The following is a 26,974-nucleotide window of genomic DNA, read 5'->3' as shown; positions in this document are numbered from 1 at the left end:
AAGCATGCCAACAGTAGTTAGTTGCCATTCTGTATTTAGAAAGGATTCTCAGAAATAGATTTCAGTAAGAAATGTTGAAACTTCTTGTATTTCATTGAGTTAAGTTCACTCCCACAAGACAATTTAGGGAAACTTCCATTATGAAAGCTTTTGCAAACTATCCAGTACTACACTAGCTACAGAAGGTTTCTATAGCAGATTCCCGAACACATCAGGAAACATGTACTTATCCACCTGCAATTCTAATGGCTCCCAAAAGACCATGAAGGATGTGTGTTTAAAATACTATTTTTTTAAAGTCACAGTTTATGGAAAAATTATCCTGGATCCTTAAAAATAATTATTGATATTTAAACAGAAATCTATTCAATTAAACTATTAGCTTAAACAAAAATATATGACTTCAGGAAAATATCAAATGTCTCTTAATCATCAATCATAAGATTTCTGTGAAATAACTTCTTAACTCCACTGTAATAAAGCGCAAACTGATTAATTTCTTTTATGATATAAATTGCACAGCAAATCCACAGAGGACATTCAAATTTACAGTTAACAATTAAGCCATTTCACTCCCATAGTAACCTTTTAATGTCCAGATTCTCCTTCTGCACCATAACTGTAACCCCACTGAAAGATTTCTCCACATGGAACATCAGTAGGTCATAATCCTGGCATGACTACCTGTCTGACCTTACTCTGGAGTTGCAATAACAACTGTTACTGTACTCCCATAGTATATGATAACAGTAGTGGCCATCCAACACATAATAATCCTGGATTTGCTCTGGGATCATCTATGATCTTATATTTATTTGTCATATCATCACTGTGGTTACAATACCCTACTGATGTCACCCAGGAGGAGCTGGAGTTTTGTTAAAGATGTCATCAGCCATAAACAGAAGTGTGAACTATTGCAGGTTTATTTAACCTTACATCCACTGCATCCTGTTCACAGTAGTTTTAGAAACATTATTTCCTACTCGAGGTCACTTGGTCTGAAGCTAGGACTGTCCAAAGGAAAAAAAGGGGTCTCCTGTGGTAAAAAGCACAAGTAAACTAGATCTACACCTCATCTGTAAAAAGAATTGTATAATTGACTTTAAAACATAAAATAATTAGAAATAGGTTTCATAGATCAAACTAACATATGTAGGAAGCAGTGAAGAACCACCTCCCAAAAACTGCAACCTGTTATTATTTAAACTTGAACCCTTCCTGTTAGAAGAGTCTTACAGATTAGCTATACTATAAGGGTTTGTCTGCACGTCTCAGCAAGCGAGCTACTTTACTCTGAAAGGTGTATCATTTCAAGTATTAAAATTCTGCCATCCAGACATAATCAGCTAAACCAAGAACCACGTTCCACTTTTGAACAGTTTTATAATTCCAGAATACACTAAGGGACTGCAGAGCTGTAGGAAAACAAAACACGCAAAAAAAGTTTTCAAGAGCTACGCTGCTCCTCTTTCATAATAAAGACAATCCCACACAAAACTTTAGAGAACGCAGATGACAGAGAGAAGAAAAAGAACTTCTATAGGCTCAGTACAAGTGAAAAAAATATATTCTGAGCATCAAAATCATCTAAGATGTTACTAGCCTATGCAATATTAAACTCTTGAACAATTTTTTGAGTGTTTGCATGTGAACTTCAAGTTAAGAAATAGGATGTAAAGTTCCTAACATTTTCAGTTCAAAGGAATAATAGCATCACTTACCTAAAGATCGGTCTTTGGAGATGCTTTTTCTTGATGGTAACACAATCATCCATTTAAAGTGGAGGAAAAGACTTCTTCCAGCAAATAACTCCAAAAAGACCAGGGAGTAATTTGGAAACTTGTTCTTAGCTACTGTGCTGCAGAGAGCACAAAGAATGATATTTTGGTGCTGGGGGAAGCCTCCCTCCCTCTTTCTGACAGTGGAGCAGAAAAGGGCCATAGAGGCCACATAAGCCAGGCACAGCCGTGCACTACCAAACTGGGCAGGCTGCGCAAAACTGGAATCAAGTTGATCGAAGCACGGTATTATACTGGATTCCTTTCAACTGTGCAAGAAAAAGGGGGAGCTTTGCCAAGTGCTACCCAGGTAAAGATTTGTTAGATTATTCCAGCCATGAGAGCACTTCTTACACATGCTGGTCAAAGTCTTAAATGCAGAGTCACTCTCTCTCTCTCTCTCTTTAAAACACACTGTTCCGAGGCTCAACTTTTTTTTTCTTCAAAATAAAAGTTGTGCAGCTGTTTCAGCATTCCCATGCGAGTACCTTCAGAAAGTTTGTTCTGGTAAGAGAACTGTATACAAATTAATGAAGACGGATGGATCTGGTCTGTGAGGCTGGCTCTACTTCAGGAGATTGTAATTATTTTACAATCTGGCTTTTATTCACTCTGGATGATGTGTGGATATAACTATGCAAATTAAAGCACTGCTCATAATTTTTAGCATTCATAACCTAATAACCTAGACTTGGCTGAAGCAGAGTATGGTGTTTGCAGCTAGTAGGACCATTACTACATAAAACAAACTGACGCTACATGAGTGAGGAAAACAAAAATGACCAAGTTCAGATAGTGACAGTAGCAAACTGTTACTGTTTGCAAGATAAGGTTTCAACAGAGATCCAAACTGAAAAGCTTGCTCTGACATCATGCTGACATAAATCAGGAAGAATTCAACCGCAGCAAACACAGGCTGTAAACAAAGCTATAAAGCAGAAGCGGCTGACCATGGCTCTCAGTGAACTGAAGCCATGAGTGGTTCAGGTAAGATGCCATTTCCCGGCACTGGGCTTGACAGGGAGCATGGCACCTGGCCAGCAGAGCAGCAAACCAGCAGCGAGCCCCCGCCGTGCATGTGGCGGTAACGGCCTGGCCACGTCGTGCCCGCGTCCCGCGTGCCCCCTTCCCGCCGCAGTTCCTGCGCCCCTGCCACCCAGCAGTGCAGCTCCCTGGCGGCTTCGCTCAGGAAAAGCGCTCCCCATGTGCTAGGCAAAGTTACAAACACAGGACAAGTAGGATCAGGAAGACCGGGCATCTTTTGCAATTGCATTGTTGGTTGGAGGGAGAGAGGCGTGGTGGATTTACCCGGTTAAGTGCCTAACACTAGCATTATCAAATTTGAGAGATGCTGTAAATCCACTGAAAAGGCAAGATAAGTAACACTGAGATGTGTCCTCGGCTGCATATGACCAAGAAAGTTCATATTACATTATGCACGTATTATTATTAAATTAAAATTTCCATGAAATAATGCTGTACAACAGATAATGAACATTCCAGTAACAGATAATTTCACAAAGGAAAATTTAGCAGTTTAGTGGATTTACTGACAGGTAAAATCTCTTCCTAGAGCTAATATATAATGCTTATACAACTGAGTGTTCACGTTTGGTTAGGCTGAAAGGGCCCAGAAACTGATCCCCACACGATATAAAACTATTTTCTTCATGCAGCCATGGAGTCATTATCTGAAGGAAAAATTATCAGATAGACATCACCAGTTACTTTGAGTCAGTTCAGTTTCACTTTGCCCCACTCTTCATTTCTACTCCTTTGAGAAGCAGAGGAAAATATATCTTCACCAGGAAAACAATTATCTTTATCAGATCACAGATTAGTTTTTGCCAAGATTTTGAAGGATCTGGAGATCTTTCTTCAACAATATGCAGTGTTCAAAGTGTTGTTATATTTTTAAAGACTTTTGTAATCATGATCTTACTTACTCTTGCCTGCCAAGATTTGTAATTTTTCATGTAGTTTTCCGGCTCTGGGTTTCAGCATTTCAAAACAATTTGCTGCTTGTTGAAGTGCATTTGCTCACTGTCTATACAGAAAGCTGAAAATGACAAAGAAACCTCCCTTTTCCTTCTGCTTCACATTAGGTGCATAGGACTGATGCAGTTCTGTTATTCAGAGGGATTATACGTAGCTCAGGGTAAAAGTTCTGATATCTTTTGAGAGTTTCAAGAAAGAAAAAAAAAAATCTCCAAACTCTCTGTGAGAGCTATACCAAATATGTTTTTCCACTGAACTCCCCAACCTTTCATCTGGTAGTTTTATTGGTCCCAAAACTAGTATGCATCTTAAAAGCAATTTTTTTCTGGGTCTAGTCTAATGTACACTGTTGTTCATGGGACTTCCATTCAAGCATGGTACTGTAAAAAGTACTATTTGGGGGAGCTGAAATTTCTGCAGTGGAATTACTTCGGCTACAAGGAATTTTGAGCTGTTAACAAAAAAGACCAGGAAAGAAAATATTAATATAAAATGGTGATTTTTTCATTCAACACAGCAACAACCCACTCGCTTTTTCCTTATAATATTCAGAAGTTATGACTACATGTTGAATTCACACAAATTTTTCAAGAAAGGATATTTCAGAAAGATACGCTAGATTAACTAGACTGCCTGAAGCCTCAGTCCCACTAAGATTATTCCTGTAATGTTCATTGGAAAAAATCACATGTATGAAATTCACCAGCACATAACTTTTTGCAGATGACAGTATCAGAGCATATTGGAGTAATATTAGTCAATTGTAGGATATACCTGGACCTGATCCACAGAATGCACTGAAGAGGTGCATTTTTATTTGAATGAGGAAGTCTTTCGCTTGAAAGCATTATTGCAATTTTAAAAAGTCCTCTGTAGTCTTCATACCTCTTACTTCAGACTAAACCTTTCAGCACTAATTAGAATGGTAAAAATCTACTTAAATGATGTCCTAGAGATGAAACTCAATCAGAAAACTCCTAAATTGTTTTTCAATTCATTTTCTAAAAGTCATTGCTATTGTTTGCCCATCACAACCAATGACCACTGCTCCTTCTATGTGATGCAAGCTATTTTTAATTTTATTTACCATGCATATGTTCACGTGAAAGCAGACTTTTTGGACCAAAAGGATGTAATATTTAGCACTTTAAAAACCTGGGTTTCCCTAACCTGAAGATGAATAGCAATAGTTAAGTAATTTGATATCTAGTACTATGTCTCAAGGCAAAAGACTCGTGTGATCTAGAACCCAAAACACTTTATTCTGCTTGTTTTAATGCCACATTTTTCTTATTGATCTGTAGCTCATTGCCAGAAGTCTAGAAATGTAACTATTTTTCCTACTTTAATTTCAAAGCTATGGGCAATTAAGATGGTAAATTTAAGAACCTATAATCTGTATGTGTCTGACAGTTGATTCTTTCTATTTTCTAGCTAAAATATCTACTGGCTAATGAAGATATGTATATGCATTGCTGGTTGGAAGTAAGGGCTCACCTATCTCTGTAGAAAGATAGACAGGTGGGAGGAGCAACAGAAAAGTACCACAAAGAAAATAACAAATGCATGATCAACCACATATGGGAAAAAAGAAACTATCTTTACAAAACTGCTGGAATACAATTCAGAAAAATAACTGGTAAACTGTACAAAAAGAGTAGCAATTCTGTCAAAGTAGAAAGATAATTTACCTAGGAAACTTGCTGTCCTATGGCCAGCGCTATTACACATTTTCTTCAATAGCTTGGATAGAAATAAGTGTTAAACTTAGCCCAGCACTGACAGCATTAAGCTAGTAAGCTCTTCAGAATGTCCTTGACAAACTGCATAAATGCTCAGGAAAAAAAGAGAATGCAAAAAATACTAAGCTCTGCATACACATAGGAACAATTGGCTGGACAAGGGGCCATTGGCTAAGCAGCACTTCAGAAAACACATGGGAAGTAGCAGTGAATTATAAAGGAAACCTACTATCACAGTCTTACGAAAAAACAAACATCACCCTGGGACACATACTAGGGAGCAACCTCTCATTCCCTCTGTATTCCTATAACTCACCTGAAGCATTGCTTCTTGCTTTGGGCAAATGGATTCAGCAGAGACATACTGGACTAATCCTTGAGAAAACAGAATTCTAGAAAACATTTCATATCCAGAAAGGCAGAATGTCACACATAATACAGCCTAAAGAAAAGAGAAATAAAAGAAAATACTAAATCTTCCAGATGAAAAACGTAGGTGGTGTAAGTTTATGGAAACAGACTATTTTCCTTATCCTTGTGGTCAAGAAATAATGGCCTGCAAAATAGCTCATAGGGCCATATGAATAAAGATTCAATGGTAAAAAGAGGAATTTTCAATGGACAGTAATTAATTGCTGGGGCAATGTGTTCATGGAATCATAATGAGTATTTTTTTAAGGGTAGATTTTTAAAAGGCTGTATAAACAACTTTCAGAAATTATTAGCCTAGCCTTGGAGAAGGAAAGAGAGTAAATCTCTGAATACTCCATCCAACTTCATTGTTCTAAAATTCTTTAGTAACCAACTGCTATTATCAGCATCTAACTGAACCTGCTGTTTAGTTTGGGATTTTCTGTGCACAAAACCATTTACCAACGAACTGTACCATTTGGACTTTCAACTCTTTAAACTATTTGCCACTTTATGTGAATTTTGAACTTTGGTCCTTAATTCTGGCAACAAAGTGTGACACTTAAAGCTTTATTCCATTAGATGCCATAATCTTTGTTCTGCTTCCATAAGAAAGCAAGGGGTCAGAGGCTTTCCCCTATTGTTCATGAGTAATGAGAACAAGTGGAGAGCTAAGTTTCATGCATCCATTTATTTTCTGGACTAATTAAAGGTGGGGGGGAGACAACAACATGCTTCTACATGCTTCTCTTCTTAATTTTTTTGAAATGTACAGGTTTGAAATATAAAAATCAAAAGCAGGACTTATTACAAGAATGCTGGTTTACTTTTCAGCATAATACCTTGCACCAGTTCACCATTTAGGGAATTGTAATACAATTAAATCACTAACTAAAGCACAGAGGAAAATTTTTACAAGAGTAAAAATCTTGTGCAACTCCCAACAGGATTTTTATTAGAGTATTTATATGATTGGTGGATTAAATCCACTCCATAAAGGCTGCATACAGGCCAAGCATTTAAATTTGATGTATAAGAAATTGGAGCGGATGACATGAAATCCATTTATGCCATCGTTGTCACTTCATCCAGAAAGAAGGTCTTCAAAGTTTCTCTACAAGACAGAATAGCTGTCACAGCCATTTCTTGATAATGAAAGGGATATGTCTCTCAGCACCCCTTTTACCAGCTTCCAGTTCATATGCAGGATCTCCAAATCCATCTATACTGAGCCAATAAAATGTCCCAGGTGCCTGATTTCTTGTATTGCCCCCAGACACAGGTTAAATGTTGTAGGAGATGCTGCGATTGCCTGCCATAAAAAGGGTAATCTTTATCACAAGCATGTAATGCTTAATATAGACCACTACCTACTAGAACTGTGTTTGTGTAATGGTTTAAGAGCTACATTATAGTTACCCACATTCTCCATATAGGCACCCATATTCCTCAGCACAGTTCATCCTGTCATGGATCAGGCTGAATAGTTTTTCACCCAACTGCTCTACCAGGTTTGCATTAAGCTTACTGCACTCTGTGTACATAAATGTATAGGACAATCTCAGTTTACTTCATGTTGACATCTGCAAAGCACACACTAAAACTTAAACTAATGACTCCTCTAAGCTTGAATAACTAGACAGTACTGAAGATAATTGTGACTCAGAGTGGAGACAGAAAAGTTGGCAAACATTACTAGATCTATTGCAGTGCATGTGGTAAAGCTCTGTGGAAACTGTTGTGCAGGCCTTTAAGTTCTGGCTTCCTTTTTACCTCTTGTAAGTAAGACTATTTATAAAATTGTTTTATTCTCTCTTGCTTTTGCTGTTTACATGCACACACAAACCGAGCAGAGACTTACGTCAATGCCGTCACGCAGGAGATTAATTTCCCTGCTAGGAGTTTCCTGCTCAGACTGGAGCATAGGAACTTGGCTTCAGAAGCTTCCCAGTCCTTTACTTTTGCTTTTATATTTTACTACATCTTAAGAATCCTAGGAAAGCTCAAAGTAAATAAGTAGAAATACCAAATAATACAAATAACAGTGTCTCATAGGGACATTAATTTTCCTGGTTAATAAAACTCTTCTGAAGAACATAACCAGTATCACAGTTGTATTTTGTTTGATTCTACCTGATATTATTAGGATTTTATACTCTGCATCTTCAGTGAAGGGGAAGAGGGAGATGAGAAGGAGAGGAAAGGAGGGGAAACAAGAAGGAGGAAGAAATGCCTTTGGGATATATGATGCTAAATTAGCACTGAGATACACAAGTCAAAACATGGCATTCTTTGGTTTTGAGCCAGTGCAATATTATTATTGGCCATGTTGGATGGAATTGCAGTCTCTATTGGAAAACACTGTAATTGATGTGCCATGTGGTTTTTAAATGTATACATATAATGGTAACTACATACTGGACAATAGAGCAACTACTGACTAATAGACAACATACTGTTGTATGCCTTAAAGAAAGGGAGGGGAAGTGCAATAAAATGCCCAGAACTTAGTACAGAATATCAAGCAAAAAATAATGGCTAAACTCTTTAAAGATAATGATTAAAATGTATGTCAATATAAATATTTGGTACAATAAACAGAAAAAAAAAAATAGTTTAGAACTCCAAAATTATCCACAAAGGAAAAACATGACTAACTGTGGCATATGTTAAGAATGGTTGTTGGACAACAACAAGATCATGAGACCAAAAGAATTTATCTCCTAAACTGCAGTTCGCCATGAAAAATATACGGGCATTTAATAGGACAGAGGCTATGCTAAAAGGAATCAGAAGAGACATGGTAGGCTCTATCAATTTTCTCTATGTACAATAGTTCTTTTCTGAAAAACTGGGATAAAGAGGACAAAATCTTTCATAACTACCTCTCCCCTAGATAGGTTTTTCTTCTTAACTCACATTCAAATCCAGTTTTAAATTTCTGTTGAGGTGGCAGATTATGAACTTAAACAACCATCAGTCATGCGTAATAGAAAAAACCATTGTAAGACAACAAGAACTGTAGGCCCGTTCTGATGAATGGTATGCAAAATATAAATGTTAATTTTTAATGGTTTGAGTTTTTTTCAGGCAATTCTGCTTCACCTACAATAAGATTTTAAATTATTTTTTTCCATTTTAGATTTTGAAAGTATTTTGCACTGCCTTTCATCATGATCTCCAAGTTCAGCTATTTCTTAGTTTTCTAGAACTCACTTCATTTGCATTGGTTAAAATACTCTGGGTCTTTGCACAGTCTTCACATTTTCTGGTTTTCATTATTAGATTTCTGGCATCCATTTTGAGTGACATGGAAACTATGTGGAAGTGTACACACATGCATTTCTTTAGGGGATTAGCAGTATCCGGGAGTTGCTGCAGTATCTTTTCCTATCAACTATTTGTTCTTTGGTCACATTGCCACTATCCATTGGTTAGATACAAAAGAAGGTACAACAGCAAAAAGTCTACAGGTGATTATATATCATCTTACAAAACTGTTCCTTGGAAATAGCAACACTAATAATACCAGAGCTTTGCCTTCTGATTGTGACAATTGCTTTTAAGTAACAGTTTCCCCACAGATGTTTTGAAATCTGATGCTCATTTTAAAGTCTTACAAATAGTGTTAAATAAAATTCTGAGTTCAGCTCTATGCTCAGATACGTAACATGGCCATAGACAAAAAATGTCTTGTGCATGACTCTGAGATCTATTATGTTAACACAATAACATTTTGATCATTCTTCTTTCTTTTACAAAGATATTAAAAAAACATAATGCATACAGTAATGATCTGAATTTTTTTTCTTCCTATCTAGATTCTATTATGACCTTTGCAATACACAATACTTTTTCTCAAGGATAAGAATACTCACAGAGTTGTATCTTTTATTCTACATATAAACTACCTACATTATTTTCTTCCCTATACCATCTCCCCAAAACCACACACACTTCTTCCTAAGTCTCCATTTACTGTGATGACATCCTTCTAAGCACGCCACATTTATGTGTACTCGTGACATAAGACTAGTGCGAGGTTAATCTCTTCTAGCAAAACTTTAAGGAGACCCATTAGGAAACTCACCCTGTTTTGTGGCAATAGCATTTCCAGAGAAGAAAAACAAGCAAAGGAGAAATGTAGACTGTTTGTATATCAAATATTTCTCTCTCTCTCTTCCCAGTAAAGTTAATTCTTAGTACAACTGAACTATGTAAAACAAGGCTCTCCTGCTAATAATTGTAGTCTAGGTATGAGAGAACTTTGCACGTCAAATGCATCAGCTCATTTAATTTTAAAAGTACATATGCAAAACCAAGAATCCTTCAGCCTCTTGCTAGAGAAGGTGAGTACAATTATGTAAGTGTGGGAAATACAGTATATTTGCCACTGAAATCACTGGTTACAATCCTGAAGAAGGGTTCACTGGTGTGTTCAGAACCTGTTACTCCTTTGGATAAATTTTGACAGTCAGTTAATCTGCAGTGAGTGAGCTTGTCAGAAGATCACTTATTTAGTAAACATTTTTTAAAAATAAAAATTATGCTCAGAAGTAGTTCAGTGCTTACACTTTTTATCAAGCATCAAAAGTTTGGCAGCATTATAAAATAAAAAGAACCTGACTAAAGAATATGAAACACACAAAAAATTATAGTTGATAAACAAGGAATGAGTCACCGTTTCCTGCAAGGTCTCTGCCTAGGTCTTTTTTCTCTTCCCATCTTCATGGAAATACATCTTTTTTCATTCATACATTTAAAATCTCATTTCAGAAAAATTAATTTCATAACCATACTAGAAATGCAAACTGAAAAAAACCTAAATATGCATTCATTTTATACCGTAATCTGCCTGAACTCAAGGCTGAGGCAAACTAATTTTGCTAGTTAAATTCTCTGAGATGTCTGAATGTTGGTATAATCTAATTGGCTTTATTACTCACGCAATTATTTTACAGATTAATTTAACATACACGTAATGGGCGATGCTCCCAGCCACAGAAAATGCACTGTTTTGCTATCTACTAAAAGACAAAGCACACACTAAGACATTGTTAAATTCCTTACCTATGGTCTGTAGGTGTATCTGGGCCGAAGAATGAGTTGATATTTTTCATTCTAAAGTCTTAAAATTGAACTGAAAGCAACACATAACAGATTTTTTAACAAAACCTGTGTACTGATGACTTTCATGGAATTATAAAACTTCTCATGAGTCACTATTGAATGATAAATTAAAACACAATATTCAGTAAGAAAAGGGTTTTCCAGTAGCTAAAAACCTCTTGACAACAGCTGGAAAATAATTTTAATAAGATGTAGGCTAAAACTGACTACTGTATAATATTCTTTCAACTGAAGACTGTGTGTATTTTCTATCCTCCCAAAAGGTGTCAATTCTGTAGCTTTTATTAGAATTTTATCACTTAATTCCACTCATCCCCTAATGGAAGGATGAACAGTTTTGCTTCACACTCATTTCGTCTCACCTTTTTCTCTGGAACCTGTCAAAAAACATGCTGAGTTGTATTATTTGTTATGATTCTGGACTATGTTATATGACTACCTTCTGACTAGAATCAGAACAATTTGAACTAAACCACAATTCAGATAAGAATCATTAATGCAAAGATGCAAGATTCTTCTGCTGAGTTCCAGGAGCTTTATGGCTCCCCTGAGTCTGCACACTGAAATATTGTGCACTTTCGTCATATTCTTTACAAATTCTCGTGACAAAAGTAAAAGTTGCCTTTGCATTGTGCAATACAGTCGTCATTTTTACATAAATATCTTCTTTGACAAGTGTGTTTTCACACCAGCATTTGTTTTCTTGCTCCTACCTATTAAATGTTTGACACTAGCAATTAATTCCTAATCTAATTTTTATGAGTAACAAAATCAGCTCTCTGCTGATGTATAATATACATTTTTCCCTTTAATATAAATACATATTCTCAACAGCTTTTAAATACCACTCCCATGAGCACAGTAAGTCTCTTTCATTATACATATTATTGTCAAGCAGTAAAGCATAATAAGACTAATTTAAAATTAATTATCTAAATAGCCAAGTAGCAGATTTTTAATTACTTAGTTGCAGAATTTATAGTTAAGCAGGGAGATCTGTACATTCATTAAAGCTACTCTGCTACTATCCTGACAAGACAAGCTAGAACTGGAATTAACATGTCCAAGATGACAATATCCAATCCAGTCAAACAATCCATAACAGGTACCACCACATGTATCACAAACTGATGTTTTTGCTGAAGCCCAGTAGGTATGCCATAGGGAATGTCAAGCATTCAGTGGATCTGCTATTATCAGATTTTTATTTTGTTTACTACTCTATGCTTTTGAATATTCAGACCAGACTGCTTGGTATAAGAATTAAATTCATGAAATATTGAAAAAAGAAATGTAAGACATATGTTGTCATGTAACTAGTCCCAGTCAGCCACAGTAATCAAAGCCCATCACACTTAACAATACCAATTCGTAGATTAGAATCAAAGAATTGTTTAGGTTGGAAAAGAACCTTAAGATCATCGAGTCTGACCATTAACCCAGCACTGCTAAGTCCATCACTAAACCATGTCCCTAAGTGTCACATCTACACATCTTTTAAACACCTCCAGGGATGGTGATCCTACCACCTCCCTGGGCAGCCTGTTCCAATGCTTGGCAACCCTTTCAGTAGAAGAAATTTTTCCTAATATCCAATTTAAACCTCCCATGGTGTAACTTGAAGGCATTTCCTCTTGTCCTATTGCTTGTTACTTGAGAGAAGAAACTGATACCCACCTTGTTACAGCCACCTGAAAGCACAGTGGTAAGGTCTCTCCTCAGTCCCTTTTCTCCAGGCTAAACTACCCGTTTCCTCAGCTGCTCCTCAAACAACTTGTTCTCTAGACCCTTTACCAGCTGCACTGCCCATCTCTGGACACACTCCAGCATCTCCGTCTGTCTTGCAGTGAGGGGCCCAAAACTGAACACTGTTTGAGGTGTGCCCTCACCAGGGCCGAGTACAGGGGACAATCACTTCCCTGGTCCTGCTGGCCACACTGTTTCAGATACAAGCCAGGATGCTGCTGGCCACCTGGGCACACTCCTGGCTCATGCTCAAGCCAGCCATCAGCCAGCACCCCCAGGTCCTTTTCTACCAGGCAGCTTTCCAGCTGCTCTTCCCCAAGCCTGTAGCGTTGCATGGGGTTGTAATTTTAATTCATTACAATTAATCTGCACAGTTAAACAAAATTCTATTAATTCAGTATTTCACACCATGAGTTGCAGTAATCTCATCCAGGACATTCTGAAAAAGCATAGAGCCTTTTATACTCATCAGAGAGAAGTTGTTATAACATCAATTCTACTGATGTCAGTAGCATTCATTGCATGATTAACTCACTGTCAATGTGGTCCTCAAAGAGCAGATGGAGCAATATTCATCAAATACACTGTATGTGGCAAATCGTGCTCCCAAGAAAAAGACCTATCCAGTTAGGACAGGTCCTAACTAATCAGAACGTCTGCAAAGGAAAATAAAAAATGTGATGTGAGACACCCTTCAGAAGGAACTATTCCTGTTCCTCTAAAGAAACAGGTTTTAGTGGATCTTGAAATACACCTATGGGAAAACACATTCTCCTCTGAATTTTACCCTTGTCCCCCTGTAAGAGCCATGAACTTGGGTAACACCTGTCAGATGCACTTCCAGAAACAGTAGTAAAGCTCACTGCCATTTTTCAAGTGAGGAATTACACCCTTTTATCCATGAACAATACGAGCCATGAAGATGCTCAACATCCCTCCACATAGCCAGTTAGCAGCACTAGTTTAGCTCAGAAACAGGAATATTAAAGAGAACAGCCTCTAGCACTACCACTCAGCCCTGAGCTAAGCAGGGCATTTAGCACGGTATCTTCTCCAAGCCTTATACTGAGATAACCAGGCATGGGTCAAATCAATCTTTCAGTAGCCGATGCTCACCTGCCAATGCCCTGTGCCTCACTGCAAACTATGCATACGGAGCTTATGGCCCTTTCTCTGATACTGCTGTTCAGTTTCTTGAGGCCCATCGGTTGAACCTTTCATGTTCAGGTAAGCCTTATCTTCAGATTGAGACAGCTGCTCCTATTCTTCAGTTTTATTTGAAGTAACCCACAATATTTATTGCAAGGTCACTATAGTAAAATACTTTAGAATACAATAGAATGATTCTGGATTGGTAAAGTGAATGACTTTGCTCTACAGATACATAAACTCAGGAAAGTATTTAACAATGGGGAGCGTTTAAATAGTATGTAAAATGAAATGAGCATGTTATAATTAACGACTATATGCTAGGTGCTAAAATATAATTGTTCATTTAACAGCCTTTCTTACAGAGTGTTTGAGACATTTATGAACTGGCTTTCACCCTAACTCTATACAAGCAAGCATCTGTGCCCACATGATTTCTGTCAGTAAGATGTCAATTACGACTAAGAATTTTTCTCACTTGGATCAATGCAATGCTATTTAATTGTCCCTTTATCCAGATTATGTGAATTCTTCCATTACACTCTTTGACCCTTAGGAACTTATTCATTTAGCGATATTACAGGAAGTAGCTCAAAAAACACAATTAAGAAAAACATTTCACAAAAATCATATAGCCTAAGAAAAATGTTACAGGGTACTCAGTTAAACTCTACTAAGGTTGTTTTGGCATGATCATTTTTAGAAAAGAAACACAGAGAAAACCATGAAATGCCAGGAATATGTCTATATAAAAACAAGTTGTTTTCTATTTCTGATAATGTTTGTCTTTCATATTCCTGTGTAAATCACTGGGTTTGTGATTCGGATTTCTCTGGTTTGGGGAACCATATCTTTTGAGAAGGATTTCAGGGTGAATTCAAACAGTGACTGTTCTGTGCAGAAGCTCATGTTACAAAGCCATGGAGGGCATAATGATTTGGGATTATGATGAATTAGACTTCCAAGTGGTATCAAAAGCAAGAACATGTCTGCAGGAAGGGATCCATTAAAAGCTCCCAGAGACCTGAGGCTTTTTGGAAATGCAAGGAATAACGACAGATTTAAATAGTGCTTCATTGGTCTCTTCCAGCAATGGCTGCCAGCAGTGAGAATATAAATCTGAAAGTAGGTTTAGTTCCTAGAATAATTGGTTCTGATGCACTTCACATCTCAGTGTTTTCCTGTTAGATAGGCAAGGAGACTATGAAACTATTGGCAGATGGCTGAAGAAAATTGCATTCCATCTAAAACTGAAGATTTTAAAACTGCAAACACATATTCTTGAAAAGAGTGAAAATTGGAAGACCTGGTCATTCATTAACAAAAGCATGCAGTCTGAATCTCTGAAAACAAAACCAAAACCAAATAAATCATGATGGTGATCTGGGAGAAGTATCTCAGAATGATACTACTAAAAGACTGTATTTGTTCTTGACCAGTTAGATTTGCAAATAAAAAAAATGTTGCACTTCAGGTTGACATTGTGAACATATAAAAAGGGTACAAAACCTTTCAAGAATAATACTGTGACTGGCATGTAGAGCTCAAAATCAGATACATAAGCAGTATTTTGCAACCAACAGAAACAATACAAGCCGAGACAATGACCAGTGTTTGGAAAGAGATGCATGATATGCAACAGTTAGATCACTGTGACAGTGTTCACAAGTGCTAGCAGAGATTATATCTCCCAGAGTGATATTTTACCTGTTTCACAACAGCAGGACACAACTTCTGTTCAAGATGGTGATTACTACCTCAATCCTTTTCCATGGTATTGTAAAGCAGATAGTTTTTTCCCCATCCTGTTTGTAGAGCTGCTTACTGTCACCTAGATGTGGCAAAACTCTGGCAATTGCCCTGCATTTTGGGACCACAAGTATAATTTTTTAATTCTAATTTTGCCCCCGCTGTATTTGCAGTGCTTGCTGTAAGTTAATAATACTCCAGGCTATACAACAAAACCAAACGTGTCTCAGCACTTCTGAGCCAGTGGATACACCTTTCTATTCTGACAACAAACATTTGGGAACTCTTTTGCTAAATATAGTTTCCAGCCAGTGTATGATTCTTAGAAAGTTCCTCCAAGCCCTAAAAGCCATTATATGGATATGTTTCTCAAGGAACCACAGAACAAAAGAAGTGATGGAGCAAGTCACTGTATTCACTCACTGTGACAAGGGCAGAGGAAAAACTAAAAGGCAAAGCCACCACACAACAAGCATCATACTTGCACTGTAATTTCAGCCAACTAGTATCAAAGCATACCTTCAAAACTGCAGGAAAATATCCTTCTGTTGGTAACTGTTGCAACCCTTCCTCCACCTCTATCTAAAGTGGTGTTAACAAGTGAAATATAAATATAAATTGGATAAAAACCAATTTCACCAACCATACAAAGCCACCTTGGAAACTAAATGCATCATGGCTAGTAAGTACATTATCCTCACAGTTTTTCTTAGATTAATCTAAAATTATGATGTTGAAGTGACAGTTGATGCATAGCAGACAGCTTCAGTTCTAATTTACAGAGATTTAGCTTGTTATAGCTAACACTGCACAGCGCCTTGTGTGCTTATACCGTCAACCTGATTGTTTGACAGAATGTCCTTTGTAAGTGAAGTGAGTGCCATTCAGAATAGGTTAGTGGCAAAAACAGCCTAGTTATGTTTCCTTGTTGTACAAATATAAACTGTGAACTGAGAGAGAGGACCCTGGGCTGGGACATAAGAACCCTGAGCTTTTCACTAGTCCATTGACTGACCTTGGACAGGTCACTTTCAACTCAGACTGCCTAAGTTTCAACACTGGGAGCTGATGAAATTTCTTCCTTTCAGAATGTGTTTTGATTTTTACGGACTAAATTTCTTTGAAAGAGCTACACATTCTTTCTTCCTTTATTTCTTCTCCTGTATCAAGCAAATTTTCATTTCAGTGGCTTTGTAGCAAGTTTCTTTTGAAACCCCTTTCCTATGCAGTCATATCTAAAAATATCTTTTTCTTCCCTCTTACGTATCGTGCCCTAGTCCCATACAGATCTCATCAATTTGTGCATATGTAAGTCACTATATCTTATTAGCATTTGCTACAAATTCAGTATGTCCTTTGGTATAAGCTTTAAGGAACTGCTTTGAAGTGACAAAAGGCAAATATCAACTTGTTCTCAAGGTTTCTGCTTGGTTCCAAAACCACACTTACAATTTGGAATACTGCAGCAATTTCATGAGCTATGCAGGTGGTTTCTATCACACCATCATTCATATTTTTGGCAGGTTTTGAGTCTGCATAATATACCCTGAAAATTTCTTAATGTGATCTGTGCCAGGAAAGGAAAACTTATGTTCTGCCAGCTTGCTGACAAACCCTATCTATGATATCAGACTTTGCTCAGTCAGTAATGCAAGTAAAACCTCAAATCGCAGTGAGAATCTTATAGAAGGCGGCCACTACAGTTGATGAGGCTGACTCACTAAATCACAGGGTTACATGTAATTTGTTGCATAATCATAACCTTGGTTTTAAGTAAAAAATATCTTAGTCGAGTCTGGAGTTCAGCAAACCTACCTACCCTCTCCTATCAGCACAATGCAATCTTTCAAGTTAAGCAACATTATGATGCAAGAACAGCATCTGTCAATAACTCCCCTCAAGCTGAAGATAGAAAACGAAGGATGGTTATCCCGTTTCAGCTTCTTAAAGGACTCTTCAGTAACATCTTTGACTTGGGGAGTGTAAGGAGGAACAGTACTGAAATTTCACAAGACAGCCTCATACAGGTTGCCTGGAGAAGAGGTCAAAGACATGAATATTTTAGACTCTATAAAACATGTAGAAACATTGCAGGTGTTCAGTGCCCTTCCTAGCTACCTAATTACTCTAATAGAGAATGAAATAAAATCTGCTTTAATCTCTAGCACTTTTTGATACTATGACATTTAAAAAGGCAAATCCATGTAAGAATCTAAACTGGATATCACAGAGCAGAAAATATTCATTTATCTCTTTTCCTGATGTAAAAATACTGAAATGTCTACACTTTGACACAGTCCAATATCTTCGCACATTCTAAAGCTGAAAACTACTTTGAAATGCTGTTTTGTCCTACCGTAATTAATCAGCAGCTGGGCATTGTGACTGAAGGAATTTAGAGGATAATCTGGGTTGGGGCCATTCCCACACCCATCACCTTACTACTTCCATTGAAGTAATTTCCTCCTTCCCTCCTGCCACTCTTAAAACTTCTTTTGTTATGCACCATTTGATTTCTTCACTACTAGTACTAGTCCAGGATGAGACATGTTTTGAGAAGGCTTTGATTCTAACGTACCACAATACTACAATATAACATTTCAGGAGAGACCTTCAGCTAGAGTTGAATGCCACAGGATCAGGGAAATTAAGGCAACTTTTTGCACCTAACCTCCCTGGATATGAACAGAGCTCAGGTGACATGAAAAAATAAATGCTGAAATACTAAATAATACAATTTACTTGTTACATAAAGATTTTTTGTGAATATATCAATCATTCATTTATAACAACTTGGGAAAATTTTCATGCACTGTAAAATTTTTAAACAATGTATTTTAAACACTTGTTTGATGTGATAGTACCCAAAATTCCCAGTGGTAAACAGACATCATTGTACCAGTTGCTACAATACAGAACAAAAAGCTGATTGCTACCCCAAAGATCTCACAACATAAGTTATCTGAGAAATGAGTACATCGATACATTGCCAAGTCTGAATTTTGTTTTAAACTTCCAGCAATGACTGGTGAGAATGAATCAGCATGCCACAGTCGTTTACTTATAGGGAGAATCAATTATGCTTTGAGTCATTTATATACAGTTCAAAATACAGAGAAATTACAACTATACCTTGTTAAAATGAGACTCTGTTTGCTTATAGATAATTGCCAGGGAGCATCAAAAGGAGTGAAGCTGTAAGTGATTTGCTTAAAACAGAATAAACACACAAACTGAATACCAAACTGGATCTCCAATGTCCAAGTTTAGACAGTGAATAAACGTCCAGCTAAGAGGTGGAACTGGTTTCACGTTTCAGCAGTTAGCTTCCAATAATGACAAGCACAGTAGCTAAACCAGCTGAAATGCTTTCTTTTGTATAGCCAGTACCCTAACCTCAGCACACAACGTTTTTATGTGTGTCACATATGTGTGTCACACACGTGACACATTTCTTGCAGGTCTTTCTAAGGAAGGCAGCTCTAAGAGTTCTGGAGATCAGTATCATTTCCAGTTTTAAGCACACACCTGTGCTGCTCTGATTTTTTCAGTTGATTCAGTTGAAACGATAACTTTCTGAACTTACAGTAATATTTAGCATATATCTAAAGGGTGCAAATAGATAATGAATGGTGATTGCAGTGATAATTATACTTGCCAGGAAGTGATGAATCACTTCATACTCTCTTGCTGGTCTTAATTTAAAACCTGGCACTTATCTTTGTGGTTTTTGGTTTGGTTTTTGTTTTTTTTTTTGGCATATGTCCAAAAAGCTGCAGCATATTTTTCTAGACCAAGGGTTAAAACAGACAGAGAAAAATGTAACAAGAAAACAACTGTTAGAAGAAGAGAAAATAAAAGGAAGAAAAGTCAATGACAACAAAAGTCCAAGAATTTCTGAAGATGTGGTCTGAGGCTCTACTCAAACTGTCAGAATGTCAAGCTTTCCATACAGGTATAGGAAGGAAGTATGGAATAAAGCTCTAGAAAAAATTCTAAACAAGAACTAAGAGGAGTTTTAAGCTATGGGATATGATGAAAGAGCTGCAGAAAGCAGTTACATGTAAATGGATCTAAGAAGAGGAGAATGGCTAAGAAGATGGTGTTGAGTTTGTTTCTTGTGATATGTTGATACTTCAGTGAAATAATTAATGTTATGTCCATTATCTGAGCAGAATCTACTAATGGTGGAATTTATCAACATCACAGACTGAAGCAAGACTATCAAAAGTGCCTTAAAGTCCTCTGCTTAGTTTCCATCAAAAGTTAAAGGCTAGGCACTTAAAGACCCTAATTACTTCCTAAAAGTCCAGTCTTGATTTTCGCCATTTTATCTGAAATTTAATTAAAAACTTAGACAAAAGTCAAGTCACTCCTGAGGTAGTTTCTCATGTCCAGCACACAGCTGGGCTCTTCACAGAGGTAAGCTAAGAAAATAATGTTTAGAAATTTTGATTTAGAATAGTTAACCAAAGCAAAGCAGCATTTTCTACTGTATTTGATTATGGCATTAATGGACAAGTAGAATCAGTAGCATCTTTTAAGGAGGAATCTGAAATAAGAAATACTTTCTTTATGCTTTTTCTCAAAGTGACTTTGAGCACTGAGGATTACACGAACACTGAGATACCTGGCAAGCATTTGATTTGAACATTTTCACATTCATGTTCTCCAAGAGCCACTGGAAAAGAAGGTCTCTGAAAGGCTTAAAAGTAGCAGGCAGCACTGTTTGATTCTTCCATGTGTTGATCTGACAAGAAGAGATTAGAAAGTTCAAGCATCTGCTCCTGACCCGGACACAAAAGTACAATAAAGATTTTCTTTTAAAAAGCCTGCTTGGAGTAGCAGTAAATGTTAAATAAAATGAGTACTGGCAGCCTGTAAATTCACTTACAAATAGCCTAGACCTTTTTTGCATTTAAATTGTGGGGGTTTTCTCATTATGAGTATTCTGCATTTCATCACATTTGTCAGACTTTGACTTCTGGGAAGTAGCACCATTAACAGTGCAGCCTAACAGCTACACCAGCAGTCTGGAACCTAAACAGCCCAGAGGATAATTCTCAGAAACCTCTAAAGCCCTTTTAGCAACTGTACTGTAAATAATAATAAGTTCTTATAAGGATAGAACTTGCACAGGAACTTAATGATCTTCTTGCTTTTTGGTTTTTTTGGTTGGGTTTTTTTTTTTTGGGGGGGGGCGTGTCAAGAAAATATTTTTCTGTGAGATTCTTCAGTATACCTATCTTCAACACCTATTTTAACTGTGGAGACTGCATTGCCCTACTTTCGTGCCTCTTTAGTTTCCAATTCTTGTCTAAAGTACCAGTTGCATGTCCTGGATTATTTTTTTTTTTGTTATTCATGTGCGTTCTCCTGCTATTTCTTATGGGTCTAACATTATTCAAATTGGAAAACTGACAGAAAAAAATCCAGAATGAATACAAATAGTACTTTTAAAATTTATTATAACTTTCAAAAACTGTGGATGAGCCTGTCTGTCTCCAGCCCCTCAGATACATTTTTGGCAATGGTATGCAGTGCTGTTATCTCTAAAAATTATTCTTACATTCTGTTAAGTAAAAAAAAGTATCCAATTAATTTATTTCTCCACAATTTCTGAGGGCAAATTGGTGTGAATTGAATTGATATTGGTATATTTAACCTCACATATCTAAGTGTTCTAAAGCATTCAAATTCACCTAAGTAACAACATGTGAAAAAGTATCAGATTTCATGGGTATTTTGAAGGAAAAAATATCACTGTTAGTAAGAGGAATTTTCACCCCTAATATATATATGTAAGTTTAACATATATTTTAAGTTTAATACAGCTGAGTATGAAAAAAAAGTAAGTATTTATTCTATTTTATCAGCAAAAGTACATTTACATAAGAATCAGCAAAAAGGAGATAACTTTCTGTTATACATGAAGGCAGCATGCTTATCATGACATTTACGCCTACTGAGATGTTCATCTGGGAAAGTCATATTGACAGCTTAGTACTTGAAGCCATCATTGTTCACAGACACATACAATTAATAGCTAGACAGTAATGAGATGTAAGTCTATGTGAGTATGCAGAGGGCGGAAGGTTGTAGTGCACCCACATACATCCACTATAAAAACTCCCTATCGCAAAGGCTGCCTGTGTTAGCAAACCAGGATAAATCAAAATAAAATACCATTTTTGTGAACGCTGGATAGAGCTACTTTCCAAGTCTGGATAACTGTCCAGGATCTTTTGTTTGTAGGTTGAGGGGAAGAGGGTGAGGAGAGGTTTCAGAATTTGTTCTCCCTGTGTGTCGTCATCTTTAACTAGATACCGCGACTTTGCAAAGCAGACTTGGGCAGTTCCCATCGTGATAAATCACCTGAACAAATCAGTAATCATGTCTGGGGCTCCTACTGAGTCCCCAGATGAGCTGATTGCATAAAATATCAGAAAAGTAAAAGATGCATGAGTTTCCCAACCTTGAAAGAGTTTGCAACCTGGTAAGAAGCCTACAGAATTTAATATTTCTTATGCTATGGGAATTTTAGCGTTTACTCAGTTTTACCAGTGAGTCTGGATTTCAGAGGCCTCAGAAGTCAATCCAGAGAAATGACATCTCAGGCAGGCATATATCAGCGGAAACACTGAATAATCAAAAACTGCAGAGGCAAGCAGGAGTAGAGATGAGGAGAACTCAATATAACTTTCTAGTCAAGTGACTTGGTTAGCTGATTTCGCTATCTTTGGCATAAAAAGAAAAAAAAAAGAAAATACAAAAAAGCTCAAAGTCCCTTTAAGATGAAAACCAAACACAGAAATCAACACTGAAATCACAGATAGTGTAATTATCTAGAGTGTACAGCCCTCGGCTATAGCCTTCACTACCCATCAGCTCCGACTCATAGTTCTGTACATATATGATTAGTTACATCCACAATCAACAGCAGTCAGAGATGTGTCTCATTGGCTAATATGAATGCGTGCAACACTTCCTTTCCTGTTTTTCTTCGTTTCTTATCTAAAGCAAAATATCAGGCATATTAATAAATCCTGATAATTTGTGTTAAGATATATTTCCCTTCTCCATTTTTTTGTCATAACTATTCCTCTGAAATACCTTTTTAGTACTTTTGTTATTGCAAAGAAATAACAATGAGCCATCCACCCAAAAAGCACGTTTCCCAAAGCCCTATTAACATACGTTTATCTGAAATGTCTTGGGTTTACTTAACAGATTTTACTGAGGAAGAAATCCCTCAGGACCGCCAGTCATTCATATGACTTCAGCCTCTTTCTCTTAGAGGTAAAGCGTTAAAAGAAACTCTCCTGATAGCAGAACACAGTGACACGATCAAAACAGTATCAACTGAAACTAAAAATTAAGCCTTTATTCTGTGTCAGGTACTAGTTCACTCTCTTGCTTTCAGAACAACAGGTATTTGCTTAATAGTCCCAGATACATTGAAATTCTTGTACTACTGGAGCTCAGAAAAGCTACTTGAAATATTCAAAAGTTGTTTGATCACCATGAATGTAGACAGTACAAGCAATACAGTCATAATGAACTACAGCAGATGGGAAACACAGCATTAACAAGAATGTGGAACAACGACCTAATTTATACCAATAACTGCAATTAAATGTGAGTTTAGGATTTTGCAACCTAATCACTCTGTAACAAGCAGGACAAAAATATTGATCAGCATTTTTAAGTGGAGGGCAATCTGAGCATATTATTTGAGTACACTGTTTAGAAGCCGACTGACAAAAAATGACTAGCGAGGGGGAAGGGGTGGTGAAAAGATACCCTTTGGGTTTAGCTTGAGTGAAAAGTACCTTAACCATCATGAGAAGACTTGCCCGTCACAATATTTCTTAATGCCAACGAACGAGAGATAATCTATTGGTATAATTTGGTCTGTTTTGCTAGAACAAACGAATTTAGTAAGGAGTCGAGAACTTGCAATCATGTCAGGATTTCATGTGGTATTGAAGTGACTAAACACAGAAGGAATGCAGCATGCATCTTTCAGCAAAAATGGAGGGGGATAACAACCCGCTCCATAAATATTGCTGTCATCTACCTTTAAGACTAGTTTTTCAGACATTAATAGGAAGAGAATCAAATAACACATTTAGAAACAAAAACAAGTGCATAACCTAGAAAGGAAGTGAGCCATTTTGCGAAAAAGAAAAAAAAACCCCACTATTTTTCTCTGCTGCTTTCTCTTTGTGAGTCATACTCCGGGAGTGGTACCAGAATGTCTTGTTGTCCTATTTCTATGGGAAAAATCTTTGAGCAAGTTCATTCTTGATTAAGTTAGCATGGTGCCAAGCAAATGTAAAACATTGAATCTTTGATTCAGTGTTTTCTATTGTTCCGATTGCACTGGGGGAGGGAGGGAGGCAATCTCATGGTTTTGTTAACAGTGCTTCAGCACTGGCATTGCTGTGAACAGCACTGGGGTAACATTTCCTTGTGTTTGTCAGCTTCAATGAAGGAAAACCTTTTTGATACCATTTAGAGATTTTGGTTCTCAATACACCAGTTTCAGCAGTGAATTCGTACTTGCACCCCAGCTCTGACAGTTTATTCCCACTCCATGCCACATCCATTATCCCTTTAACTGTGCCAATAAAACAGGTCCTTGAAATTATCTGGATTCCTACAAACAATTGGGATTAAAGGTAACTTGCACTTCCCCACCCTTTTTTGAAAGAAGAGAGAAGAAACCAGCTTAACTATTGGAGCAAGCACATGTCATTGTGCAAAGCTGTGAACTGAAGCTAACACAGATAGGCGGCATAATTTCTGGTGTTAATAATTTCTCCCACAGTATAAATGCGACCTTTTTACACTTAGTAAATCTATTAGGAAAGTTTTAACGTGAACAGAAAAAAAAGCTATCTTTCATTGAAGTACAAGTATCTGAATAGAAGTGTTATAATTGTATAATCACATCACTATAATTGGTATTATACTGCTGCTCAGATAATGCCTTTGCTCATTTTCACTTTCATAATTCATTTACACAGATAAGGCAATCTGGGCAGCTGCAATCATGTATCTAGGCATTGGTGCTTTGTGGAAAATGAAGTTAAAAATTAAAAATGGTAGTCCACATACACTTGTTCATTAGCAGTTTGCTTTTGGTACAGAGATAGTTTGCTGAGTAAAGCATCTCTTTTACATGTGTAACTGCTGAGCTTAATTTTTTACACATGAAGGAATGGCAGCTTCTAGACTCACAATGTTAGGAATGGCTTTCAGTGTTAATTATGAAGAGAAGCATAGTGAAACTGAAATATTTGTGATAGGAAGAGACATTTTGTAACAGGGTAATAATGCAAAAGAAAAGAGTTCTTTCAATGTGGAAGGCTGGATTTAATCATGAAGTGAAGCAACAAAGGCTTTTGTGCTTCTGACACTTTCCTCTGAGGCAACTCAGCAGGGAAAAAACATAACTTCTATTTGTTATACACTTTGAGCAGTGCTGAGTGTATAGTGAGAAGCCTTCAGCTGCCTGGAAAAGTGCAAGTACAGCATTTAAAACTTCATCATTTAGTGTGGTATATACTTCTGCTATTATACCAAATATAGTACTGTGTAATTGTATATGTAAGATATTGTGCATATCATGCTAGCTGCATGCTGCACTAGAAAGGAATGCAATGTAATCATTTGGTTTAAGTGGGGGTGGCATTAGATAAAACTGTCCCTTTCCATCTATCTCTCCCTTCCTCCCTGTTCCCATTCCCCAAATTACTACAGAAAAACTGATAAAATTTTAGATGATGCTGTGCAACTGTTTTTTTTTTCTTTCAGCGTCTAACTCCCCCCATCTGCACAGTCAAAGCTTCACAGTTGCATTAAACACAGTGAGATCTAGTCGTGACAATCACAATACAAATTAAAATCTGCTGATTTTATTGTTAAAAATAAATTTAATGACAAACTGGGATACAGTTGAGTATGTGTGAGCTGAGGATCCCATCCTTAGCTTGCCTATCTGCAAAAACAGAGTTCATAAGCAGGAGTGGCAAAAATCCAAATCATAGCAATAAATAGCAAATTTGTTGCAATCTGTTTCTGTGTTACTACTATAGCTGCAGCCAAGTGATAGACAAAGGGAAGTAAACATCTTTCTTTCCTTTGGGAGAAGGGGGGAGGAAAAAGAACAGGAAGAAAAAAAAAGAGAGAGAGAGAGAAGCTTCAGGGAATCATTCTTGTCCTATCAGGTGGCTTGTTCACTTAACAAGTAAGAAGAATCGCATCTAATGAACAACTAATTCTGAAAAATTACAACATACAAAGGACATAGCCCAATGTTCACACAAAGGACTGACCGATAAACTTAGTCAAATTCCACTGCACCTACAAAATACTGTGCTCTTTTGTCACAATAAAGTAAATATGTTTTGAGGTCTCATTTATTGTGTTCTAATTCAATAGCCTCCAATTATACCGGTGTAAGTGAGACCAGAAGCAGGCTAATTTTATTGAATTACGGACTTGATGGAGAAATCACAGGCTGAAGTTCTATGATCTATGTTCTACGAGCATGGTATCAACTGTATTATGTTAATTATGTCACAAAAACTATTACATACCTTTTTTTCCCTCATTCAAAAACTCCAAACCTTTTTCACACTGTACATTTAAGAAAAATCATCAGACCAAAATCACATTTTACCTAAAGGAATTAAATGAATGTTGGATCTTGACATTTTCTTACATCTCTGAACTGTAGTCTTGCAAAGCTACAAGATTTTCAGATCTTTCAGACTAAACCACAAAGTCCCAGTACAACCAGGAATTAGAGTGTCTTTAATTATTATTAGTTCCTAATGGATTGGATAAAAGCAGATGACTGAGCAAGTAGAACCCATTGCTTAGCCATGAAGTACTTTTTTTGCTGAGATACAGAATGGCATTTTGCAGTAACTCTTTTGTGAAAATCATAAACTAATTTTCAGAAGTGAAGCATCATATTGAGATTTTTGCACTCATGCCCATGTATAAAGCTGGAAATGGTCCCATGATGTAGTAGTCTGCCAATTTCAGTAAGGCATGGGTGCCAGCTAAAGACAGATTTAATATAGCTTATACAATATAAAAAAATTTCAGTTTCATCATAATGTTAATCATTGTCAAATGATAAAGAATGCATCTTAGTGTGAGAAATCACATCTGTTGTCAATTTACATTGTCGTTACCAAGTTTTACACAGTATCTTTCTGAGTCTATGTCAATGCAGAGTCACGATATGTA

At 36.8% G+C, this 26,974-nt stretch overlaps 1 protein-coding gene across 6 annotated transcripts in view; it reads right to left on the bottom strand.

Moving 5' to 3' along the window:
• The window catches only part of PDE1A (phosphodiesterase 1A), a 225,990-nt gene that overhangs the window by 117,767 nt on the left and 81,249 nt on the right, over nucleotides 1-26,974 (bottom strand). Inside the window, exon 1 of one of the 6 annotated variants that reach the window (XM_080400268.1) lies at nucleotides 1,725-5,824. The exons of the other annotated variants lie outside the window; for them this stretch is intronic. Coding sequence (XP_080256394.1) covers nucleotides 1,725-1,777 — 53 coding nt within the window. The 5' untranslated portion in view covers nucleotides 1,778-5,824. Of the gene's footprint in view, nucleotides 1-1,724; nucleotides 5,825-26,974 lie in introns of those variants that run through there. 6 annotated transcript variants of the gene reach the window in all.

This window comes from Falco punctatus (assembly GCF_963210335.1).
Source record: "Falco punctatus genome assembly, chromosome: 8".
Taxonomy (NCBI): domain Eukaryota; kingdom Metazoa; phylum Chordata; class Aves; order Falconiformes; family Falconidae; genus Falco; species Falco punctatus.
The sequence above is the reverse complement of the archived record's forward strand: the minus strand, read 5'-3'. Positions and strand labels throughout refer to the sequence as shown.